This window comes from Gnatocerus cornutus, chromosome 6, assembly GCF_029298725.1.
Source record: "Gnatocerus cornutus isolate USDA-ARS CGAHR chromosome 6, icGnaCorn1.1, whole genome shotgun sequence".
Classification (NCBI taxonomy): Eukaryota; Metazoa; Arthropoda; class Insecta; order Coleoptera; family Tenebrionidae; genus Gnatocerus; species Gnatocerus cornutus.
Window position 1 is genome coordinate 13,543,044 of NC_142238.1, and position 22,724 is coordinate 13,565,767.

Here is a 22,724-nt window from a genome sequence, read left to right on the forward strand (position 1 = left end):
AAAATTAATGGCCGCGTTGCATGTTGTTTACAATGTTTCACTTTTTAATTGAGCTATAAGTAATGTAGTTATTGTTTATAAATTAAATTATTGATTTTTAGAACAATAGGCAATAAAAGTAAATAAATAACAAGCATTTGAGCATTAAATTTATTAAACGCATGAGCCTTATTAGTTATTACAGTAAATAATTGCACCTATTCAACAATGGGCCGGCTAAATATTAAATTTTAATTGTGAGCTAATTATAACAATTTAACCTGATTTTATAGACAAGTTTAACAAGCTTACAAATTTGTAATAAATATTTTGCATTCGGATTAAAGCCAATTTAAATTTAAAGAACCTTGGCTTTTAAAATCAGATTTTTAAGAATTTATATTATGCAACTTAGCATGCACAGCTTCGAAACTTATGTTGCATAACTAACATTTAAATTTTATTAGTAAATGATTATGCAACTAAATATACACTAGTCTACAATATTTAGTTTTCTATAGTAGACTTATAGTAAAAATTACAAACAATAATACTTTATTACTAAATTCTAAACAGGTAACCAGTTAAAATCTAATAACAATAACAATCGGACGATTTTTAAAGCATTACTGGACGAAATTGTCTTTTAATTAAAGTAGATACTTACTGAAAGACAAAGATTTTTTACCTACACATTTAAAAGAAGGCAATTTAAAAAAAATGGGAAAAAAATCTTAATAATGATAATATTAATAAATTTGGAAAAATTATGTAAAATTGTGTAAAAACATGACAATACTTAAACTACACAATTGATTATTTTTGCAGTAAACAAAAAATATTTGGAAAGTGGAAGCTCAAATTTGCAAGAACATAGAAGTACACTGCCTCTCAAAATTAAAGCAAAAATGATTCACTCATTTGAGTCGCTTAAAAGCAAAATCTGACAATTGCATCAGACCGAAATTTGGCGCAATATAAATTCTATTTTTGTAACTAAATTGTTCAATACAGATTTTGAAAAGGTACACCTCCGTAATTTATAGACTTTTTCCTACAAACTGACGTAATGTCTTCCAATCTTTAAAGATAAAAACTCCAGAAAAGCTTTTCCTCCTGCTGCGAAAATTTAGGCTCAATGCAGATGTCGAAGTTTGCATTTAAGCGACTCATTTTAAAATGGCTTTAAAAAAATTATTACTAATTTATATTGACTTAACAAAACTTTAATTATTTGATAGAGCATTTATTGACAGCAGCAGTCTAAATCCTTTTTCAACTAATACTTGCATTAACTAATATTTAACGCAAATGTGGTCAAAAATCGTTAAGTAGGAACTCAGAAATTTATTTTGCTGTATGCCACAAAAACTATTTACCCCAGTTTTTTTTTGCATTTTTTGTTTTTTTTTTTATTTTAAATTGTCAAAATTGCTTTAATTTTTAAAGTTTGCGTTGATTTTGCGTCACATTGTATACTTTGCAATAATGAAAAACTATATTTAAAGGTAAAAGAAAGAAATAATCAAACACAATAAAATAATCAGATAAACGTTTATTTTATCTCGGATATAAAATTTCTCACCATAAATAAAAGTAAATTATATATTACATAAATAATTATTTACATTTTTTAAACAAAAGTTGACTATACAAAAATTTACATACATAAAAAATACATTACATACACTTCCCTCCGTTCTCAACAAGCTACAAAGCAATTCGCTTGTAATTTTGTCTCAAGTCATGGTATAAATTAATTAAGGAACACTTAAAGGCTTTTTCCCCAAAAGTCTTTTCCTACCTAATTCACTGGCCACATAATTAAACCTACATTTTTTTACATATCACTCGTGTATATGCGAAGGAAGCAAAAAATCGGCGGTATAATAAAGCACTTTTGCGTACCAAAACACCCCAATTGGCGGCTTCTTTATCGCCACATTCTTAGCATCCCTCCAACTCCCCAAAGGTCTACTAATAACAGTCCAAAACCTCGTCATGCCTTCCTTCACATTATACACTAACCTAACAGGTGAAAACGCCCAATGTGCCAACCATTGGTTATCAACGGTGGCGTAACAAGACGCCGCGACGTCGTCCACCACCACGGTGCCCGCCGCCGTCAAAGGGGCATACACTCCCGTCCTCCAGACCCCTTCGACGCGCACTATTTTCTCAGGTTTGAGTTCTTTAGATGCACTCACGAGCAAACGGTCACCAACTTGGAACTTTTGGGCGTATTGTACTGTCCGATCTTCAAGAAGTAGCAAGTGTAAGGGGGTCACTGTTAAGGTACGACCTGAAGAAAGGGTTAATTGGAGGAACTCCCGTTTTTGGAGAGGATCGAAGTCAAGGAACAGGAGGACTTCGCTGAAGATAAGTTGGTTGGTTGACGTGTCCACTGATTGGACATGATCGCCGATCTGGAGGTCGGAGAGGCGGCGGCGGCCGGTGGCGGTGAGAACGGTGCTGTCGCCGGCGAAGCAGCCTCCGTATTTGCCTGCCTGAGAGGACTCTGAAAAAAAAGAGTTAAATTAGTAAATTATACAAAAAGTGATTGATAAGTATCCCGATAAAACGCCCATAAAGTGCGAATCTTTATTTGCCATTTCTAATCTGTGATCCGGGTGCAGACATCTCCGTCATCTGCGGTTTAGACAAGGCCAAATCGGTGATCTAGAGCCCATTTAATTCGATAAACCCATGAGATCAGGTACCATGATGGTGACTAATCCGTACTGTCACCAAAAAATCGCCCATCCCACGAAAACTTAAGAAGAAGAACAACAATCCTCTGCACGTAGGTACATCATCTTGACAAGTCTTCAAAAAATTGTAATCTCTGTGAGAGTGGGATAACAGAATTTCGCACACCTGACTGAGTTCACTTAAACCATTTAACAAACACAGGATAAAGTTTCAGGAAACGGAAAATACCGCAAATTGTTAATCCCACCTATCATACGAAGATTGACAAGGCAAAAGTTAAAGCTTTCGGTGCTTGTTTCAACCTGTCTAATGCGATTACAACGGCTTGGAAAAATTCCGTAATTGGTTTCGTGTTTAAGCTGGTTTTCCGTGATTTTGGGAAAGAGCAGGTACTGAGACCAACGTCGGTAAAAACAACAATGTTGGGAAGAAGCGCGAAATTGGACTAATAATTACAGTAAAACATCCACAACCTGTGAAGTTCTTTGTTGATTCACGATTTTTTTCGACGAGTGTGCGATATTTTTGGGTCCCCGCACCGACGGAACCGGTTTAGTTATAAATAAGGTTTATCTTTACCAGAATATTTAATTTCGAAACGGCACCCAATCCTACCAACTTGCAGCGCATTATCATCAAATCCCAACGATCTGGTCATTTGTTATTTCGAACGCCAGAACCTCGGCGACGGCACTTGAAAGCGATACATTTCAGATAGCATCGCCTTTGACATTTGCTGCTAGTTTAATAGCCCCAAATTAACTTTAGTAGTTCATGTTATCTATTCCTTGAGAAGATAAACCACCAACTCGCTGTCAATTTCATGCCGCGCTTTTATTGGAATTGTGGGCATGCTTGTCCTCTGAAAATGCTCCGGTTCGATACATGGCCTTTGCAGGAATTTTGGAATCTTCTGACGCAACGTGCTTTGTTACACGCGATGATTTATGAGCAGTTTTCTATTTACGATGCGAGTAACGTAACCTTTGGGAATTGAAAAGAACGGAAGGTGAAGCGTTTTGGTTAAAGAAAAAGAGGTATGACTCGGGCGAAAAACCAAAACCGATCGATGTTATCTTTGATATTTATAAGCCGATTGTCGTCAGTTTTTACAAGTCGGTAGCCAGAGGCCCTCGCTGAAATATAGCACATTCAGCACTGGCAACCATCGCTTTTAATTATAATTACACAAGAATTTACGATAAGCTCTAATCACGTTATTACACTCACACTGCTGATTTAATTATGGATTAGCGCCCACATTCACGTTTTGTGTATTTACAGGGGAAAAAGTGGCCGCCAAGAGTCAAGAGCGAGGTCTTCATGCTTTGATGGAATTGATTACGAAAGCGGCCTTCGATTGATTTTATGGGAAACCGTCAGGTTTTGGTGTTGAGCAAATTAGCCTTTACCTGTTTTGACTGAGCAGTGTATGTGAGCCCTACTTTCGTAGTAGACCCAATCGAAGCCCGCTTCAACGGCCAGTCTTGCCAACATTCCATATTTCGAACGATCTCGGTCGTTGGTAGTGATGTCCACTGCACGTCCTTCGTAATGCAGGGAATCTGGAGTATGGTAGCCTTCTTCGTCCCAACCTTCGGTGACCAGAAGACGGACACCAGGCCACTGGTTCATCACTGATATTGCTAAAGTGTTGAGTTTCTCTTTGCACCTCTGAAAGAAAAATAACAGTCAGACACTACGATCTAGTACCGATTGCAAAATGCACAAGTGCATAAACGATTACAACAAACAACTTCATTAACTGGTGTCTATGAATAATTAATACACATTTACAATGCATTAGCATATCTATTAATAGATGTAAACATCTATTTTATTCTTTTACTGTTAGTTCATTATTTACTACTACGGGATGGTAATGTGCGATATAAATCTGAATGTCATAAAATTGCTTGTCTTGTTTTACAAATCGGTTAAATATGCATCAGACAAAGACTTGTGAATGAACCGCTTTGGTTGTAAATTATTGAACATATCGAACCCACCACAGGTCTATTGTGAGTCTGGTTTATGGCAGGTAAACATTGAGACAGTTTTGGCAGTGGGACGCAGCTTTTTGTAAATGGGTGATGAATGGTCCTTGATGGAAATTTTCGAAAATATTACCCATAATCCCACACAAACGACGCTAATTTCACGGGCCAAAATATGCGGGTTCATATGAAAGAAATTTGTACGTAGAATGCAGAAAAATGCGCCGGGTATTGTTTTCTTTCTTCGCCGCTCGGGCGCACCTTTCAAAGGTCGACAAGGTGATAAATTTTCGAAAAAGACACAGGTGAGAGCACAACCGGAAGAAAACCATACAGACAGACAATAAACGAAGCCGCAAAGTTTTTGTAAAATGGACCCATAAGAAGGCCGCCACAATACCTGGCCTCACAACGGGCAAACATTGCTTATGTACACATTTATCCATTAGTCCATTTTAAATATATTGCTTGAAGATGAATATACGGTCAAGTCCCAAAAGGCGCCGCTTTACCTTTTAGAAAGGAATGTTGGTCGACTATTCATAGCGCGGAAAATATCAATATCCGACACAAAGACAGCAATAGATTGAATTTTTCAGTCAATTGGTTCGTTGAAATAAGTCGAAATTTGCGTCTTTGAAGAGGGATTAGAAGGATTACACTCTTGGTTGAGTTTTTAGCCAATAACAACGCGTTATATCGAGAAAATTGCAGATACAATGGAGGATTTTCGGTGTGGTCGTTCGAAATATCAGAAACAGGTATTCAGCAAGTCGGAAAGTTCGCGACCCTTTTACGGCAAAGCGTATTAATAATTGCGAAAGCATAAAACCAGGCATAAAACCATGAGAAACTAATAAATATTTAACATGAAGAAGTCGAGATGAATTGACGGCTCTGTCCATAAAATCGGCCATTTTTCAATCGTTTTGTCAAGACATCAACACAAAACCAACGAATCATAATTCATTTACCCCCTTCGTCTGTGTAAACCGGTATCATAAATATTTAATCAAAATGTGCGAGGCATTGTATTGGTCCGTCTTGTAAAAAATAACACGAGTTTCTTCTTCTTGTATTGCCATTCGTATTAATCGAATCACTTGTTGCGATGGTAATAACAGACTCGGACTGTATTCATCATAGCTGTCATTTCTCACGCTCGAAAGTTTTAAACAGGAAGTCAATACCTGAATACATTTTCACCACCTTGTTATCTTTGACGCTTTTACACCCGCTGTAAAAATTCAGGCATAATCACACCTTTTTGGGTAATTCTATCAAAAATATCCTTCTTTAAATACAAAGCCCGGTCCGAACTTCCCTGAAATCCAAGCCTTTTACGGTTTACTTTATGTCCTTTTGTGGAGACTTGTTTAGTAGTGTTAACAAGTTATGCCGTGTTAGCAACGTCCCAGTCGAGCAATGTTTGACATCCGACTATAACGAATTCTATTCTTTGTCGTCGGATGGACCCAATGTCCCGCTGCACCACTCCGCCCATGCTTACTCTTGACCAACAAAATCGATTTCACGTGTGTCACTCACTATTCAATGTGTGTACATACATTTTTTCACCAAACATCAAAACTGTTTATACATAAATTTACAAAGGTGACATTCTACCTGTCTTTGCCGTCAATAGAAACCGAATTTCGCAACAAAGAAAACTTCCACGGAAGGACTTTGGAAAACCATTAAATGAAATGAAATATTCACACTGCTTTGTGTGAAAATCGTGTCAATAAAATGTGGTAAATTATCTCAACCAATATTTGCCTCCAACAAATGATTTCCTGTATACACTTGTAAAAGAGAAATTTTATAGTTTGTGGTGCATTTTACATGCTTTTTAATGACAGCTATTACTTCCCTCGTTCATTACAATGTATTTGACATATTCATAACTGTTTGTTTAAATAAAATATTAATGGCGACATTAACATTGAAGCTTCTGTAAAACAAAGATGCCATAATTTTCAACTTCTCGGGTTCTTCAAATTTTAAATTACGCTACTTTACAGCAGTTTGAGTGCCGTTTTTTTTATCTAACGTCAAAATTTAAAGATTTTCGTCAAAAACATCAAAAATAGTGCATTAAAATACAACTTTGAGTTTCAGTGTTTTTTTTTTCAGAGTAACATTGACACGCAATTGACAGAAGGACCAACACAGAAAAGAGTACTTTAATGAGAACCTTAAAACACCGAATTATTTAGATTACATACTCGTAAAATGGTGTTACTTTAGTACCTATATTAAAATACAAGTTTCATAAGACATTGCTTTTTGGCGCACGTGTCTTAAGAGTAGAAAACGAGCCCTTAGGCGAGATTTCTAAGGACAAGTGCGCCAGACTGTCTAATTATTATAAAACGTGTATTTTAAAATATTCTTCTTGTGGCGTCATTGTTTTAACATTTTTCTAGTACGGTTAAGTTGGTGGAATGTCATTCAAGTGTCTCTAATCACGTTTATTATTGAATAATTCTTATAGTTTTGTCAAGCAATTGACAGAAGTACCAACTAAAAAAACAGTGCTGTAATGAGTTTCTTAAGTTGAATTGAAAATCAATGCTATAATAAGTATAACTCTTAGAGGACTGAATCAGAAAAACAGCAATTTTTGCAACAAGTTGTGAAATGACAATATTTCACCCACTAGACGTGGTAAACACATCGAGTTCAGAACATCCATTTCATACGAGTTGGAAACAGAATTTTTTTCTACAATGAGAGCAAAATGCAAAATTTAGCAAGAAATATTTCATGTAACAGTTCTCATAATTTTTTTAGAATTGAACCCATTTAGGTACGTATTCAATCAAAAAAAAACATACAAATTCAACGGTTGGAGTTGAAAAATGTAACAAATGTCGATAAATTATCAATAAATGACAATACAAAACGATTGTTTACTTATAATTTTAGTTTTTGTCAAAGTGACATATTTTTATCAAAATGATAACTTTATATAAACATTGTAGGCAAAATTATGAATTCTGAACAAAACATTTTTTTGGAATCTAATACGAAATTTAGATCCAATTTTCAATTAAAATCAGAATTAAAAAAAGAAAGATTTGATAGTAAAGCATCAATAAAAAATTAAAAAAATAAAACTGAAAAATATAAAATTAAAAAAAGTTTAGAAAAATTCAGAATAATATTTTCGTGTGAAGCAAATTCACAAAATTGTCTGTTATGTATTATAATTGAACTTAGCCCATTGTTATCTTTGGAAGCAGAAATGTGAAAAATAAGTATTTTTAGTGGTTAATTTATTATTATGATACCAAATAAAAATTAGATCAGAGATTACAGTTGCTAAGTCCATTTTGAATTTTTGTAACCCAAGTCAAGAAATCTTATTTTTTTTACATTTTTGCAGACAAATCCAATATGTTAAAGTTTGAGGAATTAAAATAGAATGTTTCTTAATTTTGAAATAATAACTCATAAAAGGATCCAACGCTGTACCTTTCTGTTATCCTTTTTAAAAAAGTGAAAACGCATTTTGTTTAAAAATAGACGACGATATTAGATGAAATAAAAAATACTTAAACTGGAGGATTCTTCGTTTCCCGGATTAACAGAAATGAGATCGTGTGCGAGTCAAAAGTAAGAAGCGCGTGAAGCTATGACAATTTAAGCAACATCTTCAAAACCTACACAATCTGTCCATGATGGCGTCCGTTTGTTCTAGTAGAAAGTTCATGAAAGTCGGTTAGAAGTGAAGAAAAGCCCATTTCGGCGGTGAGCTCCTTAATAACAAGTACGGCAGTTTTTTGCCTTCGCAAAAGTATATAAAATCGAAATCCCCAAGGCAAACATCCAACAAGAGTCGTCAAGCAGTTGAAGCCGCCTCAACGAACGGCAATGAATAATTGGACAGGGCGTTGAGAAAATGAGTCTGAAACCAGCCGGAGTTGACCCGAGGCGATCACAGCTCGCCGAAGAAATTCGTTTCCGACGAAGGTCATGTGGTAGGACGCCATTGAAAACACGGAGCTGCGATTTGGTCCAACAATGTTAGATAAATCGGGAATAGATGGTGGATCCGAAGACGCGATGGCCACGAGTAGGCGGGCAACTGGTGCGCCCGCCCAACTCACTTTTTTGTTCTCGTTCCCTTATTTCGGCGGCACAAAGAAATGGGACTCATTCCGACCACGTCGGCTTCTTTGACACTGCTAAGTTAGACCACTACAAGAAACGGACGACCACAAGGGCGGATTTTACTTCGGAGAAACGTTTTACCAATCGAGATTTGCAACTGAAGACACAGACAAAGAGAATTTATATGTTAAAAACAGACATAACGCTTCGACGATTTAAACTACTTCGAATGGAAAAAGTCGAGAACGACATGACTCAAGTCATTACACGCGGAAAGATGATACCATGGGCTCAATTTTTGATGGGAAATCGTACCATAAATTCTCATATTGTCAATTTACTTGCTACATTTCACAGACAGACCTCAGGCAGTTGTAGCTCATTTTAATGAAGCTATTTGCGTCTGTGAAATTTATAAACTCCAGCAAATCTACTAACGTCTAAGAAAGAATCATACATCAACACCCAGCATTGACAACAATCACGCGAAATATCTGTCGAGATCGTTTTTTTCTCCTTGTAATAGGCGTATAATTACGGACTTGTGCAATTACGGTTCTAACTGGTGAAACGTCAAGACAACAAATGAAGCGATATGAATTACATTGCAGAAACCGTCAAGCTAGAATGAGAAAAATGCCATTGCACTTGGATTTCACATCATCGAAATCAATCAATGTCGGCTTCTATTCTCACGATGCTGACTCTACTTGCCGATTAGTGCTGGTAATTGTAAGCTAGAAGTTTATCGGAAAAAGTTGATGGAACTTGTACTGCATTTGTTTTAATCTGAGGTGAACTGTGAAGTCCACACCTGTTACTTTGGAAAAAATCATTCTGAAGGTTGGAGGTGTTATTATAAATATAAGATGGTCCAATGACACAATGAGAAATCAAGGTATTTTGGTGGGTTTGGCATAAAGTTATTACCAAATTACAGAGTGTGACAGAAAAAAGTCACTTCAAGGTTCGACAGGTAAAAAGTTGTTACATTACGTTCCTTACTTAGGCACTGTTTAAAATGAAAAAAATCGAGTCATGTTAAATTCCCTATTTTAGACAGCCCAATTTTCGCAAATTTTGAAATGTCATTTTATCAATTTATCAGAAAATTGTCCTTTCTACTGTTAGACTAAGTAGTACCTACTTATCATATTCTCCTCACAATTTTGTTCCAATTTTAGAGCAATTAAATTCTAGAAGACCTTTATCTCATTTTTCAGATTAAGCATTTTTTTCAAATAATCTAAATTCGTCTCTAAATTCGTTTCAAGTATTGTGAGCAAATTAAATTTTTAATTGTGATTAAGTATTTAACGCTTTGTTTAAGTGGCATGTGTCTTCAGCCAATCAAATGTCCAATGCATTTGTAAAATAGACCTTAGAATGTCAAATCCACGATAAGACTTTTTCATGTGTAATTATAAAAAATACGCAATAATAAACAAGCAAAATTTGACAATGAACGTAACGATTTCACTACAATTTGACATTTTTTTAATTAATTAAACCAATTTTAATTAATTTTAATCAAAGTTTATTGAAACAAAAAATTTTTGAACAATTCTTAGCGTTGGTTAGATTTTAAAAAATTATATAACTACAAGTAAGCTCTAAAAAATTTTATGGCTAAAATTATTTGTCTTTTACTGATCCGGCGCTTTAAGAGAAACATTATAACATTATTTTTCCATTGTTACAATGCTAAAAGAAATTCCTTAAAATGCTGTTTTGTAAGGTGGTACTCCTGTCATTCTTTGTCAAAACTATCCAATAATAGACGTCATTTGATGACAGTTGATGCTTGAATGACGTTTCACCAACTTAACCGTTCTAAAAAAATTTCTTAAATGCAAACTCTAAATTGAACATTGAATTTTAGACAACGCCAATCGTCAAATGTGAAATGACCTTTAGATTCTCCATGAGAAGTCAAATTTGAAGTTTTAAAACATCAATCATAATGACATTAAAGTATGGTTCACATGAGATTTTTTGACATACGTACTGTAAAAGTCCTGTCCAAAATTCCATGACGAAATTGAATTTGGTAGCCTTCGATTCTTGTATTTTTATTTTCAGAGATTTAATGTCAAAGATTTTATTTTTACATTTTTAAATTCCTCAATCTTTATTTTCTTCTATTTATTTGTTATTATAATTATTTTAGCATAGGCAAACTTGTTGGAGCCGTAAGCAATTAGCATTATCAAACTTGAAGGTTAAAAATGATTACAAAATATGTTATTTTGGGCTATAAGTAGACTTTTGTATAATTTGCAAAGTATAGAAGAAGCAATTAGAAGTTGTTTATGAATAAATAAAAATATGTATAGAGCATCTTCAAGTGTGAAAGACGCCAATTTAGCAATTAATTACATCACTTGTGCGTTGCATAATTGCACAGATAAAACATCCCGATATGCTTAAATTTAATCGCAATTCGTTTTTCTTCCGTCAATTAACACGGCTTAAGCTTAATTGCATGCAGCTCGCACAACTATTATAGTCAATTAAGTGTAAAGCGCTGACATTCACATTCACTGACAAATCATTTAATATTGCCAATTACACCTTTCCAGAGGAGACATCCATCGAGAAAAAGCGGCTCTTTTTTCGTTTGAAAAAGCAATAAAAATTCTCAAAACAAACAGATCGCCAACATCAAGGAAATTTCTATATTTGTGTAAATGTGATTCATTGAAACAATAACTGCTATGGTCAAGGAATGCCGACCTACCTTAACTCGCTGAAACGTGTGTTTAATGGTATTGCCAAGGTTAGGATGATTTCCGATCGATCCACGATAAAAGGAAATTTTTTCGAAAATTGTTATTGCGGCAAATTAGCACTTGCGGTGGGCAGAAAATGGTTTTGGTTTGGACGTTTTTGCGTTGGTCATTCTTCGCCGGCAGTATGCTCATTTTTCCGCTGACATTACAATTTTACAGTTATTGGAGTTTACACACTCAATCGAATTTCAGCGTGTATTTTTATCGGGGAGAGTTTGTTTTGAAATTCCTGCGCTTTTCAAAGTAAATTTTAAAAGCGAGTTTTAATACAGCATGTAATTGATATATGAAGCAGAGTAAGTGTAACCATTAACTTTATGCTGTAACCAGTTAACGTGCTTAATACACATTCTTCACTTCAAATAAAGCTTCAACTAATAAGGATCGAGCTTTTACGGCTCAACAAACAGGTGAGGATTTAATAGATTTGCATACCTCGATTCGATCGGTTTTCTCCGTGGTTCCTTATATAACTTGTTAATTTCTTCGTGAACTAGCCTCAGATTATTATTTATTATTTTATTGTATACTGATGCATGGCTCGGTAACAATAGCCTGTATTGTTTAGCAACATGAAAATAATTTTCTCGAATCGCCAATACACTTTTAATACAATAGGGCTCTTGTCATATGCTAATGAAAGTATGTACATACCAAGCGACCAAGATATCATATTTTCTAGACGGTATCATTACACTGGAGCTTTCTCGGAAATCTGACGGAATTCACATAAAAATCTAAGTATATTAAACTCAATGGGAAAACTTGATACCTAAAGCTCTGCCACATGCACGACTATTGACTTAACTGTAAAATAATGACTCAGGAGAGGTGTGGAATATTCATGCTCGGATTTTTTCCTTACAGACCTGGAAATTCGTCAGTTTTTCATACCGAGACCGTGGGAAGAGAAAGTTTCAGTCGCTCGCTCGTGATTCTGCACTCGCTGAAAAATCGCTCGAATCTGTCTCTAGCTCTAACTAGAATTCCGTGAAAAATGCGAGACGACAATATTGACGGAGACATAAAACAGAGTTGTCAGAGACGAATATTAAACAGTTTACAGCAGGCATTGTACTCTGGTTCACACCTTTTAAATTACTTTTAATCATCTGACAGTCAACAAAAAAGGGTACACAGAAACGGGTCCAGCATCTAAAACAAACCGAGTGATATCACAGCAAACAGATACAATTTGACGCCAACAAGATGAAAGCTCACGGTTGCATGAACAAGTCCCATCCGATCAACGGTGGTAACCTAATCCAGAGATCGGACAAGAGGTGACTCCGGTGTCAACGCGTTTCAGACACACATCGATGATTTGGGCCATTTAATAATGAATGGATCCATAAAATTTCAAAAAATGACGCTGCAGAGATAAGAGCGAAAATCTGAGCCTATTATCTAATAACAATATTATACTGATTGGTAGCAGCGTGTTTACCAGTAGCCGAATAAATATGAAACGATAATCTACGGATTCCAGACAGCATTATAAAAGGGATCGCGCTAAGAAGGATTAGTTCTCGACCTCCTGTAGAATCTCTGAAAAAATCTCAAGCACCGAGTGGTCGTTAAACAAAGTGCAGCATTATATAACTCTCGCAAGATTTATTGTATTTTAGCAATTAACAACTACAATAGAACTGTAAACACTCAACACCCATCTTCATGTCAATGTTATAATGTCAGTATTATGACGAGTGGTGTGTTTAGTCATCTCCCGATATCTTGCATAACGCAGTTCCTTCTCTCAAGAAACGAAAATTGTTTGTCTTGTATCATTATGGCCAATAAATCAATCGCTTTTGCCTTAATACAAAACCCACTGTATTAAACAAAATAATGGTGTTTAAGTACTGATTTACGTCGTTAACAATTGCGAGATAATGAACCCATACGTTATTCCTTGATGGGTGTCGCTGGTCTATATTATCGCAAATATATCGTTTCACACGGCAAACTCCGGTCATTCCCATGTCCCATAAAACCACGGCTACGCAATTTCACTCGGATTGGATTCCTGTCCTTGATAACGGACCTAATCAAAGATATAATTATTGGGATGAAAACACCAATGCACACCCGTAAACTCTGAGACTAATATTTTTAAAAATGACACCATTAACGCTGCCCGACCGCAACTGCAAATTGTTACATGGCACTGAATGAGTTTTTCATTATTATTGCCCTGTAAGTTACACGAAACCCTAAAAAGCCGCCACGTAATGGAACGATTCAGTTTAAGTACTCCAAAGTGGTTTATAAAAGCAAATTGGTGTGAATGTCATTTAAATCAATAGTTTTGCTTTATTTTAAAACAATTTAATGGGTGTGGTTGCATAAATTTCTTAAGTAATTGCATTTTTGACATCCACGGTCATATTTTCAATTTATTTATTAATTTATTGTTTCATGGTGCTACGCGTGACTCGATTTAAATTATAAGACTATCTTCTGCAGGTATTATTAAATAGTACCTACTCTTCGTTCCAATATCATTAATACACATTTTTAGTTTGCATTTAAAACGCCTACCAGAAACTCCAAACCCACTCATTTTATACCCTTTTTTTACATATTTTGGAAATTTTCATCTCATCAAATAGCCCATCAACTATTATGTAAATAAGAATTAAAAGCAACCCACAAAAAGCTCTGGGACTTCTTATTTTAAAATAAATATTCTTGTTCATACAAAACAAAAATAAAACGTACAAAAAATGTAAAGAATCAAGAAAAGCTGATTAATCCATTAAAAAAAAGAAGATTAAAAATTCCTGGCAGAGAATGCAAAAGCTCGATTAGCATTAATGGTAAAAAATTAAAGTAAAAAAATCTAAACACCAAAACAAATGTAAAGCATCTAAAATTTTAAATCAAAAATGTTGAGTTTCTGAAAAAATTAGAATCTTTAAAAAAACTTCCCTTTATAATATTATAAAAATGTGTAGAGAACATCAAATACCTTGCGTCTCAATAAAATCTGGTAAATTCAAAGAATATGAGGAATATAAAAAATCTACAGTTAAGTAGCTATCCAAAATATAATAATAAAAAATTTATAAAATATACAGTAAAGTCTCGGTAATCCCAACTTTGTTAATCCGAATATCCAGAGCCACTTCTTTTTTTTTGGAAAATTTGTAGTTCGGAATTAAATTTCAAAAAACTTCATTTAAAAAAATGCAAGAACAATTTTTCGTTTCAAGTAAACAAAAGCCAAGAAAAACTGAAATTACAGATTTTTTCAGAACTAAAATTGTTTTCTTGTAGTTTATGTAATTAATTTTCAGTTATAATTTTGATATCTTCTATTTTTTTAACTTTAAGATTTAAAAAATCAATTTTATGTTTGATTTTTATTTTTATTTTATATTGCAAATAAAATTATTGCTAGTTTTCTATGTTTATAGAAAATAAGTAGAAGTAAAAAATTAATCCGGATATTTCCTGTTTTAATAAATACGGATTATCCAGACTTTACTAGAAAAATTAAAAAAAAAAAAATATTAACAATTCCGCAAATCTCAATCCTAAAAAACATGGGCAGCTAAAAATCCAAAGAAAAATATATCAAAAAAATGAATAATTACAGTCCATACATTTTAATAAAATACAACACTAATTCATTATTAAAATTAAAATATTCCAGTACATTTCCTACCGTTGTCCACAAAACTCACAATTCTGTCTTTCATTCGAAAAGTAAAATTTGCGAAAAAAACTCATTAAATATCAGAGAATTAATAAAGCGATTGTGATTGGATAACTTTAAATTGGCCTAATACGATTAGAATTTTTTTGTCGAGCGATTATTAACGTCAATATTAATGAATTATTTTGTTTAAAAAAGAAAAAGAATGCATTAATAGACGTCATTAATGGACGTTTTTCATTACGTAATTTTTTTGTGATTTCACTACATTTAAAATTTAAAAAATCTGAAATTTTTGTGGTGAAGGATGTACCTACCTATACAGGAGCTGAGTGCATGAGAATAAGTTAAAGTTGTTAACAATTTTACCAAAAATTAGTAATATTTTTAGTGCAAGGGAAGAGCTTGACTTTTGTTATAATTCACATATTTTTCAATGGTAACTAACTATGTTTTTTTACTAAAGTGATTTTTACGTTAAAAATAAAAACAGTTAAAGGTTAAAACATTTTAAATTGGTCCACCCCATTTTGTCACCATAATAAAAAAAAAGCGGTTGACAAAAAAATGTTGTAACAACTCGTTTGTTAATAGGGGATTAATAATCTCAACTATTTCAGTTTCGTAAAAATTTGCAAACATCCAGAATAATAAATTATTCTTTATTTTAATAAAAAATCCAAGAAATCTTTAAATTTAAAGACTTCTGAAGAACTACAAAATCTTCCAGAATGTTTTCATAATTAGACTCTCAAAAAATTTCATTGTAAATTAGAAAACCCAAAAATTTTTTTTGCGGCCGTGAAGATGTTTAGCCTGCGAATGCTTTTGGTTCTTCTAGTGGAGCTTTTGAGCGTTTTTCGTTGCCATGGCTCCCATGTTAAAATCTCGTCCCTCCGCCCCGTTCCCATAAATAATTGCTGAGAATGCAATAAATAACAATGATGAACCTTTCGGTTTATAACCTTCCATGTAACTTTGGCACAAATGAATTTATGGGCAGCTTCATAACATAAATAACGCTAAAAGAATACTGTTGAGCAACACAACCTGTCTTCATTGTACCTAATAAATGTTTTTATCACCGGCAAAATGTCCAGTCATCGATAATTAGCGCCGATCCTGATGATATTATCTTAAAGTGTGTCTGGAACAATGACAGTAGGCGATAAATCATAATTGTAATTTTTCAAGTTCTGAGATTAGCTATCTAAGAATTTCAACGATATTAAGGAATTTAATCGAAATGGTTGGAAACGGTTTGATCTACATTATTCATTGGCTCCATAGACAGCGTTTTTAGAAACGACGTTTTCATATCAGTGCTGTGATCTAAGCAGCAGGTTTAGTCTTGAGCAAATAAAATTCAGGGATCAAGAAAAGCAAATAGAAAAAGGATTTCACATTGGGCTTGGCCCTTCCAGACAAAAAATGTGAAAAATTCGAGAATGTTTAACGAAGCCAAAATTCAACCATTAATTTGTTTCTTTATGACTTTATTATTCTATTAACGAGACCACTAAAATTTAAAACTATGCATTTTATGAACTACAACAATTTTGTTCTTATTGTTCCTGTCATAAATGTACGTGGCTCCCATAATTGTTAATAAAGCATACACTTACATGATTTTACGAGCTAATAAGTATCAAGTTTTATGTCAACATTCGGTCAACTTGAATGTTTTTTCCTTGGAAAGCCATAAGTATCATTAAAAAAGAAAAATCATAATTCTTCGCGGACAAACCGTTCAATTTACTTGGTAATTTGAAAATTAATTTTGTTACGCCACTAAATTGTCCAATTGTTTTGGTCTACAAATTACAGAGAGACACGTTTTTATGAATGGAAGATTATTCCAGATAACACACTAGATTACTACAGTGTAATTAATTTACCTCGCTTGATAAGTGCGACTGTGTTAATCTCTAAATTAACTGAAGCTGCCTCTGAGACACAAATTCAAAATTTCCGGGAAACGGTTTCCTTTCGATTTTAAAAATGAAATTGCACCCAAGCTCATGTTTCTGGAAAAAATCCTCGACCTTGTTCTCACGCACTTTTTAAGGCTTCTTTCTGCTCTCAATTTCACACAAAACTCCCTGGTCAAGAAATATTTAATTAGAGGACGGTGAACAAACAAAGAGTCCTAACAAGGTGCGGTTCACAATTTTATTATACGTATTTAACGTGCAATAAAATTAATTAGACAAACAACTGTTTATAGCATCCCAGGAAAAGCATCATCATAAAAAAACTCCTAAAAGCCGCATTTCAAAACTATTCTTCGCAATCGGAATCGACTCACGTTTACTGATAAGCCCTATTATCAATTATTTTGACTTTAAAAAGTGCTGCGTAACAAGAAAAAATAATTGGAATAACATTTTCGCGAACAATGGAATTCTCGAGCGATAAAACTCTTGACATTTTTTCTGAAAAATGTGTGCTTTTTCAATTACTTTGGAGGCATTTTTGAGCTTTCAGACGAGTGTTTGCCGTATTAACTGCTGTAATTCATAAACCTTGGTTCTTTCATCTCGATATATCGAAGTGTAAATACCATTATCTTTTGTCTGGAGACAGAGACAGGTTTACACTGTTCTTCAAACAAACAGTTTAATGTTTATATGAATATTTCTCACGCTGGACAAATACGTAACACATGCTGGATTTTTCACGGGTTTTATCGGGCGATGGGAAATTGAGCTTCGCGAATTTTCCAGAAAATTTTACGGCAGCGCCTCCAGTTTTAAGGCAGCGGTTCGGTAGCCACAGTCAAAAAATTAAAAAATTATAATCCTTTGGACTATGAAGATTAGGCTCTAAGGTTTTCCAACAAAAGTTAATAGAATAAGCTGTTGAAAGCTTTGAAAATTATCTTAATCTTAAGTAAGTCTAATTTACCGCAGGGATCAGCTGCAGAATTAATTCGATTTTTTTTGAGTCTTTAATTTTTGCCTAAAACTTATATTGCAAATAGGCACAGGAAACGCCCGAATTCTTAGAATGATAAGCAGTGAATCAGAACAATGATATCAAGAACGGAAACGTTTGATAACCGGAAAAAAGGATTAAGTAAGTAATTTACCCCGTAAATCTTATTCCTTTCAAAATGATCTACTTTTCCCAAATTGAAGGAAGGTAAAGATTATCTTTATTTTGCCATGTTTTGACTCTTTTGAATAGAAATTCATATCTCTTATTGTAGGTGTATCAGCGGATTATTTGTTGAAGTGCAGACGTAAACATCAATGTGATACCATTTCTCTTTAAAACAATATCTAGTTTCAACAAAAAGTCGAATTTATTGACCCCAGCAAGTAAAAAAAATGGATCAAAACAGGTTTTGATAGATCTTTTCAAGATTTTGATATTTTGGTCCTTGGTGAAAACTGTCGCTTCCTTGACCGAAAAAAGTGAAATACCTGCGTCATGAGCCTATCGGCGCCAGTCCCCTCCTCATCCTTGAAGATGATATCCTGGTTATAGTTAGGTACGAGATCCTTGAACCTCGTGTCGTTCCTCCCGATGCGACCCTCGGTCAAGCCACTGGCCTGCAGCAGGTTCTCCGGGACATTGGGCACGTGCTGTTTGAAGACCAAGGGGGTGAGTTTCTTCTTTGGCGGGCGGCGACCGATTCCCCGTCCCGGTCCACAGCCCCACGCCACCCCCAGCACCAGGCCCAGTAACAGTGCCGCCGTGGCGGACCTCATCTCCTGACGCGCGCACCATCAGCACTCCTCATCTTGCACTTGTCATGGGTGAAACACAGACTGCGGGCCCCACTCGACCACCTGGCCATCTTCACGGCGACTGGAAGGCTATTGGCCAGCGGGCGGAGCCCGACGAACGTCGCGAATCGAAGAATGCGATGACGTCACAAACCTGCACGCCACTGGACGAACGAGCGGATGCTACGCTCCTGGTGTCGGAGAGATTGCGGGACGGTTTGGGGATGTGGGACGATTGGGAAGTTAGGATTGTGGGACGAAGATTGAAATGAGACTACCGGTAATGTTAACTCAAGTGTTGCGTTTAGAATGCACAATACTTGACGGTTTGATTTGTTCGTTATCGACTGAGATAGGTAAACATAAAATACAGAGACAAATTTTGTAACAAATTCGAGATTACAAGATATTTTTATAAAATTATTTTTTAAATAAAACACTTCAATAAATTCTTATATCTTTTGAAATACACAGATATGACTTAAAAATACCTATACACTCTGTTTTTAATAATTTTATTAAATAGATATAGTCTTTTCATATCCTGAAGTTTATCACATATCGAAATCCGTATAGCTATTTTTGCAAGAAGTTGCGAAATGGTAATATTTCATGCACTAGACGTGGTTTGATCAAAGACGCCGTAGGCCGTTGTCATCTCGAGTAGCGAACAAGATTTTTTCTACAATGGCAACAAAATGTAAAATTGCACAATAAATACTTCAAATAACAGTTTTGAGAATTATATTAAAATTGAGATTTTACTTGACAGCTTCGCACTGTTTTAGCGTTCGGATTAACTCACAAAAAAAATGTTTAGACAAATTCAACGGTTAAAATTTGAGAAATCTATGCGTTGGGTGAAATTTATTTAAAGAAGATAAATCGTCTATAATGGAGGTTCAAAACAATTGCTTACTTAGAATTTTAATTCCTGTCACAGTGACACTCGTTTGATCACTTTTACGCACTATTATGTCAGTTTTACGTACTGGAGACTAAAAAAATGATAAAATGACAACCAAAATGTTAACTTTATATAGCGATTGTAAAATAACAATTTACCAGCAATTAAAAAAGATGTTTAAAAATTACACAAATTCTACCCAGTGTGTCTATTTCTCTGCTCTTCAAAGTTCTATTGTTACTCTTATCTATATTTAAAAATGAAACAAATAACTTTTCAGTTCGCAACGAAGTTAAGTAAGAATGATTCTTTGAGCTTTTTGCTATCTGAGTAATAAATTTATTGTCAGTCATTGACTGCTGTACAGTTGTCATAATTAAGATTTATGAAGGATTAACAGATTAGAAAATCATAAAAAAAAACAATCTCATTGCAGTTTAAGTACGTATCTACAGTAGTGTCGCGTGGACCAATTAAAACCAAGAAAATCATCCGAATTATCGAAAAAATTGGATTAACGAAATAAGTTATTTTACAACTGTGTTGTATTTTAAGAAATACACGCATATAGATTTTATCAACTACAATTTATTTAACTGGATGATATGAGATTTCTTAAAGGTTAGTTTACTCCAATGTTTTATTCAAACCGGATTAACAAATTGTATGAGAAAAAAAATGATCCGAATTACTGCAACAGTTCCGGACTAACGAGTCATAATACAATACATTTATTGTTTTTATATTTTATTCGAGATACGTAATTTTCTGTTTTCACTATTAAGTTCTAAAACTTTAATAAGAATATAGCAACTCGTAAATTGTGAAAATTGGAACTAAAATAGATAGTTTGATTAAGTTGACTTTGTTCGAGGAAACACTATTTCCTATGTTATCAAACTATAAATCCTAGCAATAAAATAAATCTTCTTGATTGATATCTTGAAACCTTTAACTAATATCTCTTCGATTAAACACTAGCTTAGTCATGACTGAACAATCAAAACCATCAATTTTCTACGAATTACTTTTGTTAGATCAACTTTACCAACTGAAAACCACCAATTATATTAATATTTATAAGTGAATTATACCTTTCTTATGCAAATGAAAGACAAGCATTAGATAACCCCAGATGACGCAGTGAGGCGTTTTAAACCAGTAGTTAGAAAAGGTAATAATAGTAAAAATAAATATTTTTCTTTCGTTTTGGAAATTCAAAACCACAATTTTTTCCAGCTAATGACACTTTTCTGTTTACGCCTCTCTTTATAGCCTTCCATTCATTCATAAATCGATTTCTACCTTCATAAAGGGTGCCTCTTTTAATAGCATCAGGTGGTTTATCGTGGGACTTTTGGCGCCTGCTTCTCGCTTTATGGGTAGGTAGGTACCTATAATTTATGCCATTCAGTTTTCTCACGTCACGATATTGTCTCCTGTCATAAAAATATTTATATAAGCATTTCGAGTCATTAACAATAAATTGGAAAACTTATGTAACTGGAAAACGCATTTAAATATTGACTGAGGTTTTTCCGACAAAACAATAAAAATAAAATAACTTTTAATTACCACAATTGTTTTTATTGTGTGATTTAGTGTAAGACATTTTTATTTGCTCAGCGCAATAATAGAGCTATTAATAAATTGTCAATATTGAATTGCGTCGGTGCTACTGGCGATAATAACGATTAAGTTTATTGGACAATTTTTAATGGAGAAAATCCGGAGGGAGTTGTCCGTGAAATGACAATGCAGAAAGTGTAAATGAAAAAACTTGGAATGACTAACAAAGAGTAAACAGAAAGTCCCTTGAGAGAAATTCCACCTTAGAACGAACGAGCAATCTCAAAAAGTGTCGCGCTAATGTCCACAAGTCGTGTTTCCACGAACAATCATCAAAGGAGATTTTTTATTGACCTACCTTATCCAACCATAGAAACTTCGTTGTTTTCGGAAAAACTCTTTCATTGTTCGGTGTCTTAACATCTCGAAGTGTTAATGAAGCGCTGCTACCCAGAAAGAAATGTGTTGTTAATAAAAGTTAGCGTCTCACTGAAAGCATCCAGTTGAAAAACATACAACGTGTTTACAGGACGTATTAACCGAACAATGCGATTGTGTTACATAACATTTTTCCATGTTTGTGCTTGCTTTATTAATATTAATTATTTTGTAATTGGACAATAATTGTATTAGATGGCATTTGCATAAACGGCGTCATGAATTATTGCTCGTTATCGAATTTACTTGACTAAAATTAAACATTATCTTGTTTCTATGACATCGCAAAATAGTGCCAACAATCCTTACCTGTTGCCCTGATTGATAATGATAAAGATAACATACTTTTCATGTTTACAAACAATTTCAATTTTGATAGAGTGTAGCAATTTAGTCACGTTTTTTTAATTTATCATTTCCTGAGATGACACGTCCCAAAACTTTGAGTGGTTATTGACAGTGAAGAAACTGATGGCATGGCAGTATCAAGATAAATCGAGAATAGCGGCTACTTGAAAAATGTCTGCCACTTTTCCATTTCGGTGACAAAGTTCATTGATACCAGATTAGTGAACGTTTCTGCATAAATAAACCTTTAAATTCAAGAAAATATTTCCGACTAAACGTCACTGTTAAACATACCGCCCAACCCGATGTCATTAACAATTCATACATACAAATAACCAGCACCCAACACCATTTCGGAATCTGATAGAACGCTAAATTGTCCAAGTCATGTTAAATTAGCGCCAATTGTAATCGTTTATTTATCGTCACTTTCTCCGAACTTCTTTGTCCATTGATGTTATTCTGCTT

The 22,724-nt window shown here is 34.2% G+C and overlaps 2 protein-coding genes across 3 annotated transcripts; both read right to left on the minus strand.

The window, feature by feature from the left end:
* Positions 1-1,519: 1,519 nt before the first annotated feature.
* On the minus strand, positions 1,520-19,077 carry hh (hedgehog signaling protein). The gene is made up of 3 exons (XM_088039497.1): positions 18,689-19,077; positions 4,104-4,365; positions 1,520-2,497 (listed from the first exon to the last, which is right to left on the minus strand). Exons 1-3 carry the CDS (start codon positions 18,974-18,976, stop codon positions 1,827-1,829), a joined length of 1,221 nt encoding a protein of 406 aa, XP_087895623.1. The 5' UTR covers positions 18,977-19,077; the 3' UTR covers positions 1,520-1,826.
* A 1,892-nt stretch (positions 19,078-20,969) lies between these two features.
* On the minus strand, positions 20,970-21,946 carry LOC148173144 (uncharacterized). 2 transcript variants are annotated; one of them, XM_088040097.1, is made up of 2 exons: positions 21,829-21,946; positions 20,970-21,295 (listed from the first exon to the last, which is right to left on the minus strand). In XM_088040097.1, the coding sequence occupies exons 1-2, from the start codon at positions 21,891-21,893 to the stop codon at positions 21,067-21,069; spliced, it is 294 nt and encodes a 97-aa protein (XP_087896223.1). In that variant the 5' UTR covers positions 21,894-21,946; the 3' UTR covers positions 20,970-21,066. The 2 variants fall into 2 exon arrangements, with proteins under 2 accessions (XP_087896223.1, XP_087896221.1); XM_088040095.1 differs by having other exon boundaries at positions 20,970-21,340.
* Between the last annotated feature and the right edge of the window lie 778 nt (positions 21,947-22,724).

Coding starts and splice junctions, on each gene's coding strand:
- hh (XM_088039497.1), bottom strand. CDS start 18,976: ATGAGGTCCGCCACGGCGGCACTGTTACTGGGCCTGGTGCTGGGGGTG. Junction 4,366..18,688: donor CCGATAGGCTCATGACGCAG/GTATTTCACTTT, acceptor TTTTTCTTTCAG/AGGTGCAAAGAGAAACTCAA. Junction 2,498..4,103: donor ACACTGCTCAGTCAAAACAG/GTAAAGGCTAAT, acceptor CTTTTTTTTCAG/AGTCCTCTCAGGCAGGCAAA.
- LOC148173144 (XM_088040095.1), bottom strand. CDS start 21,893: ATGTTAAGACACCGAACAATGAAAGAGTTTTTCCGAAAACAACGAAGT. Junction 21,341..21,828: donor AGTTTCTATGGTTGGATAAG/GTAGGTCAATAA, acceptor TTTTTATGACAG/GAGACAATATCGTGACGTGA.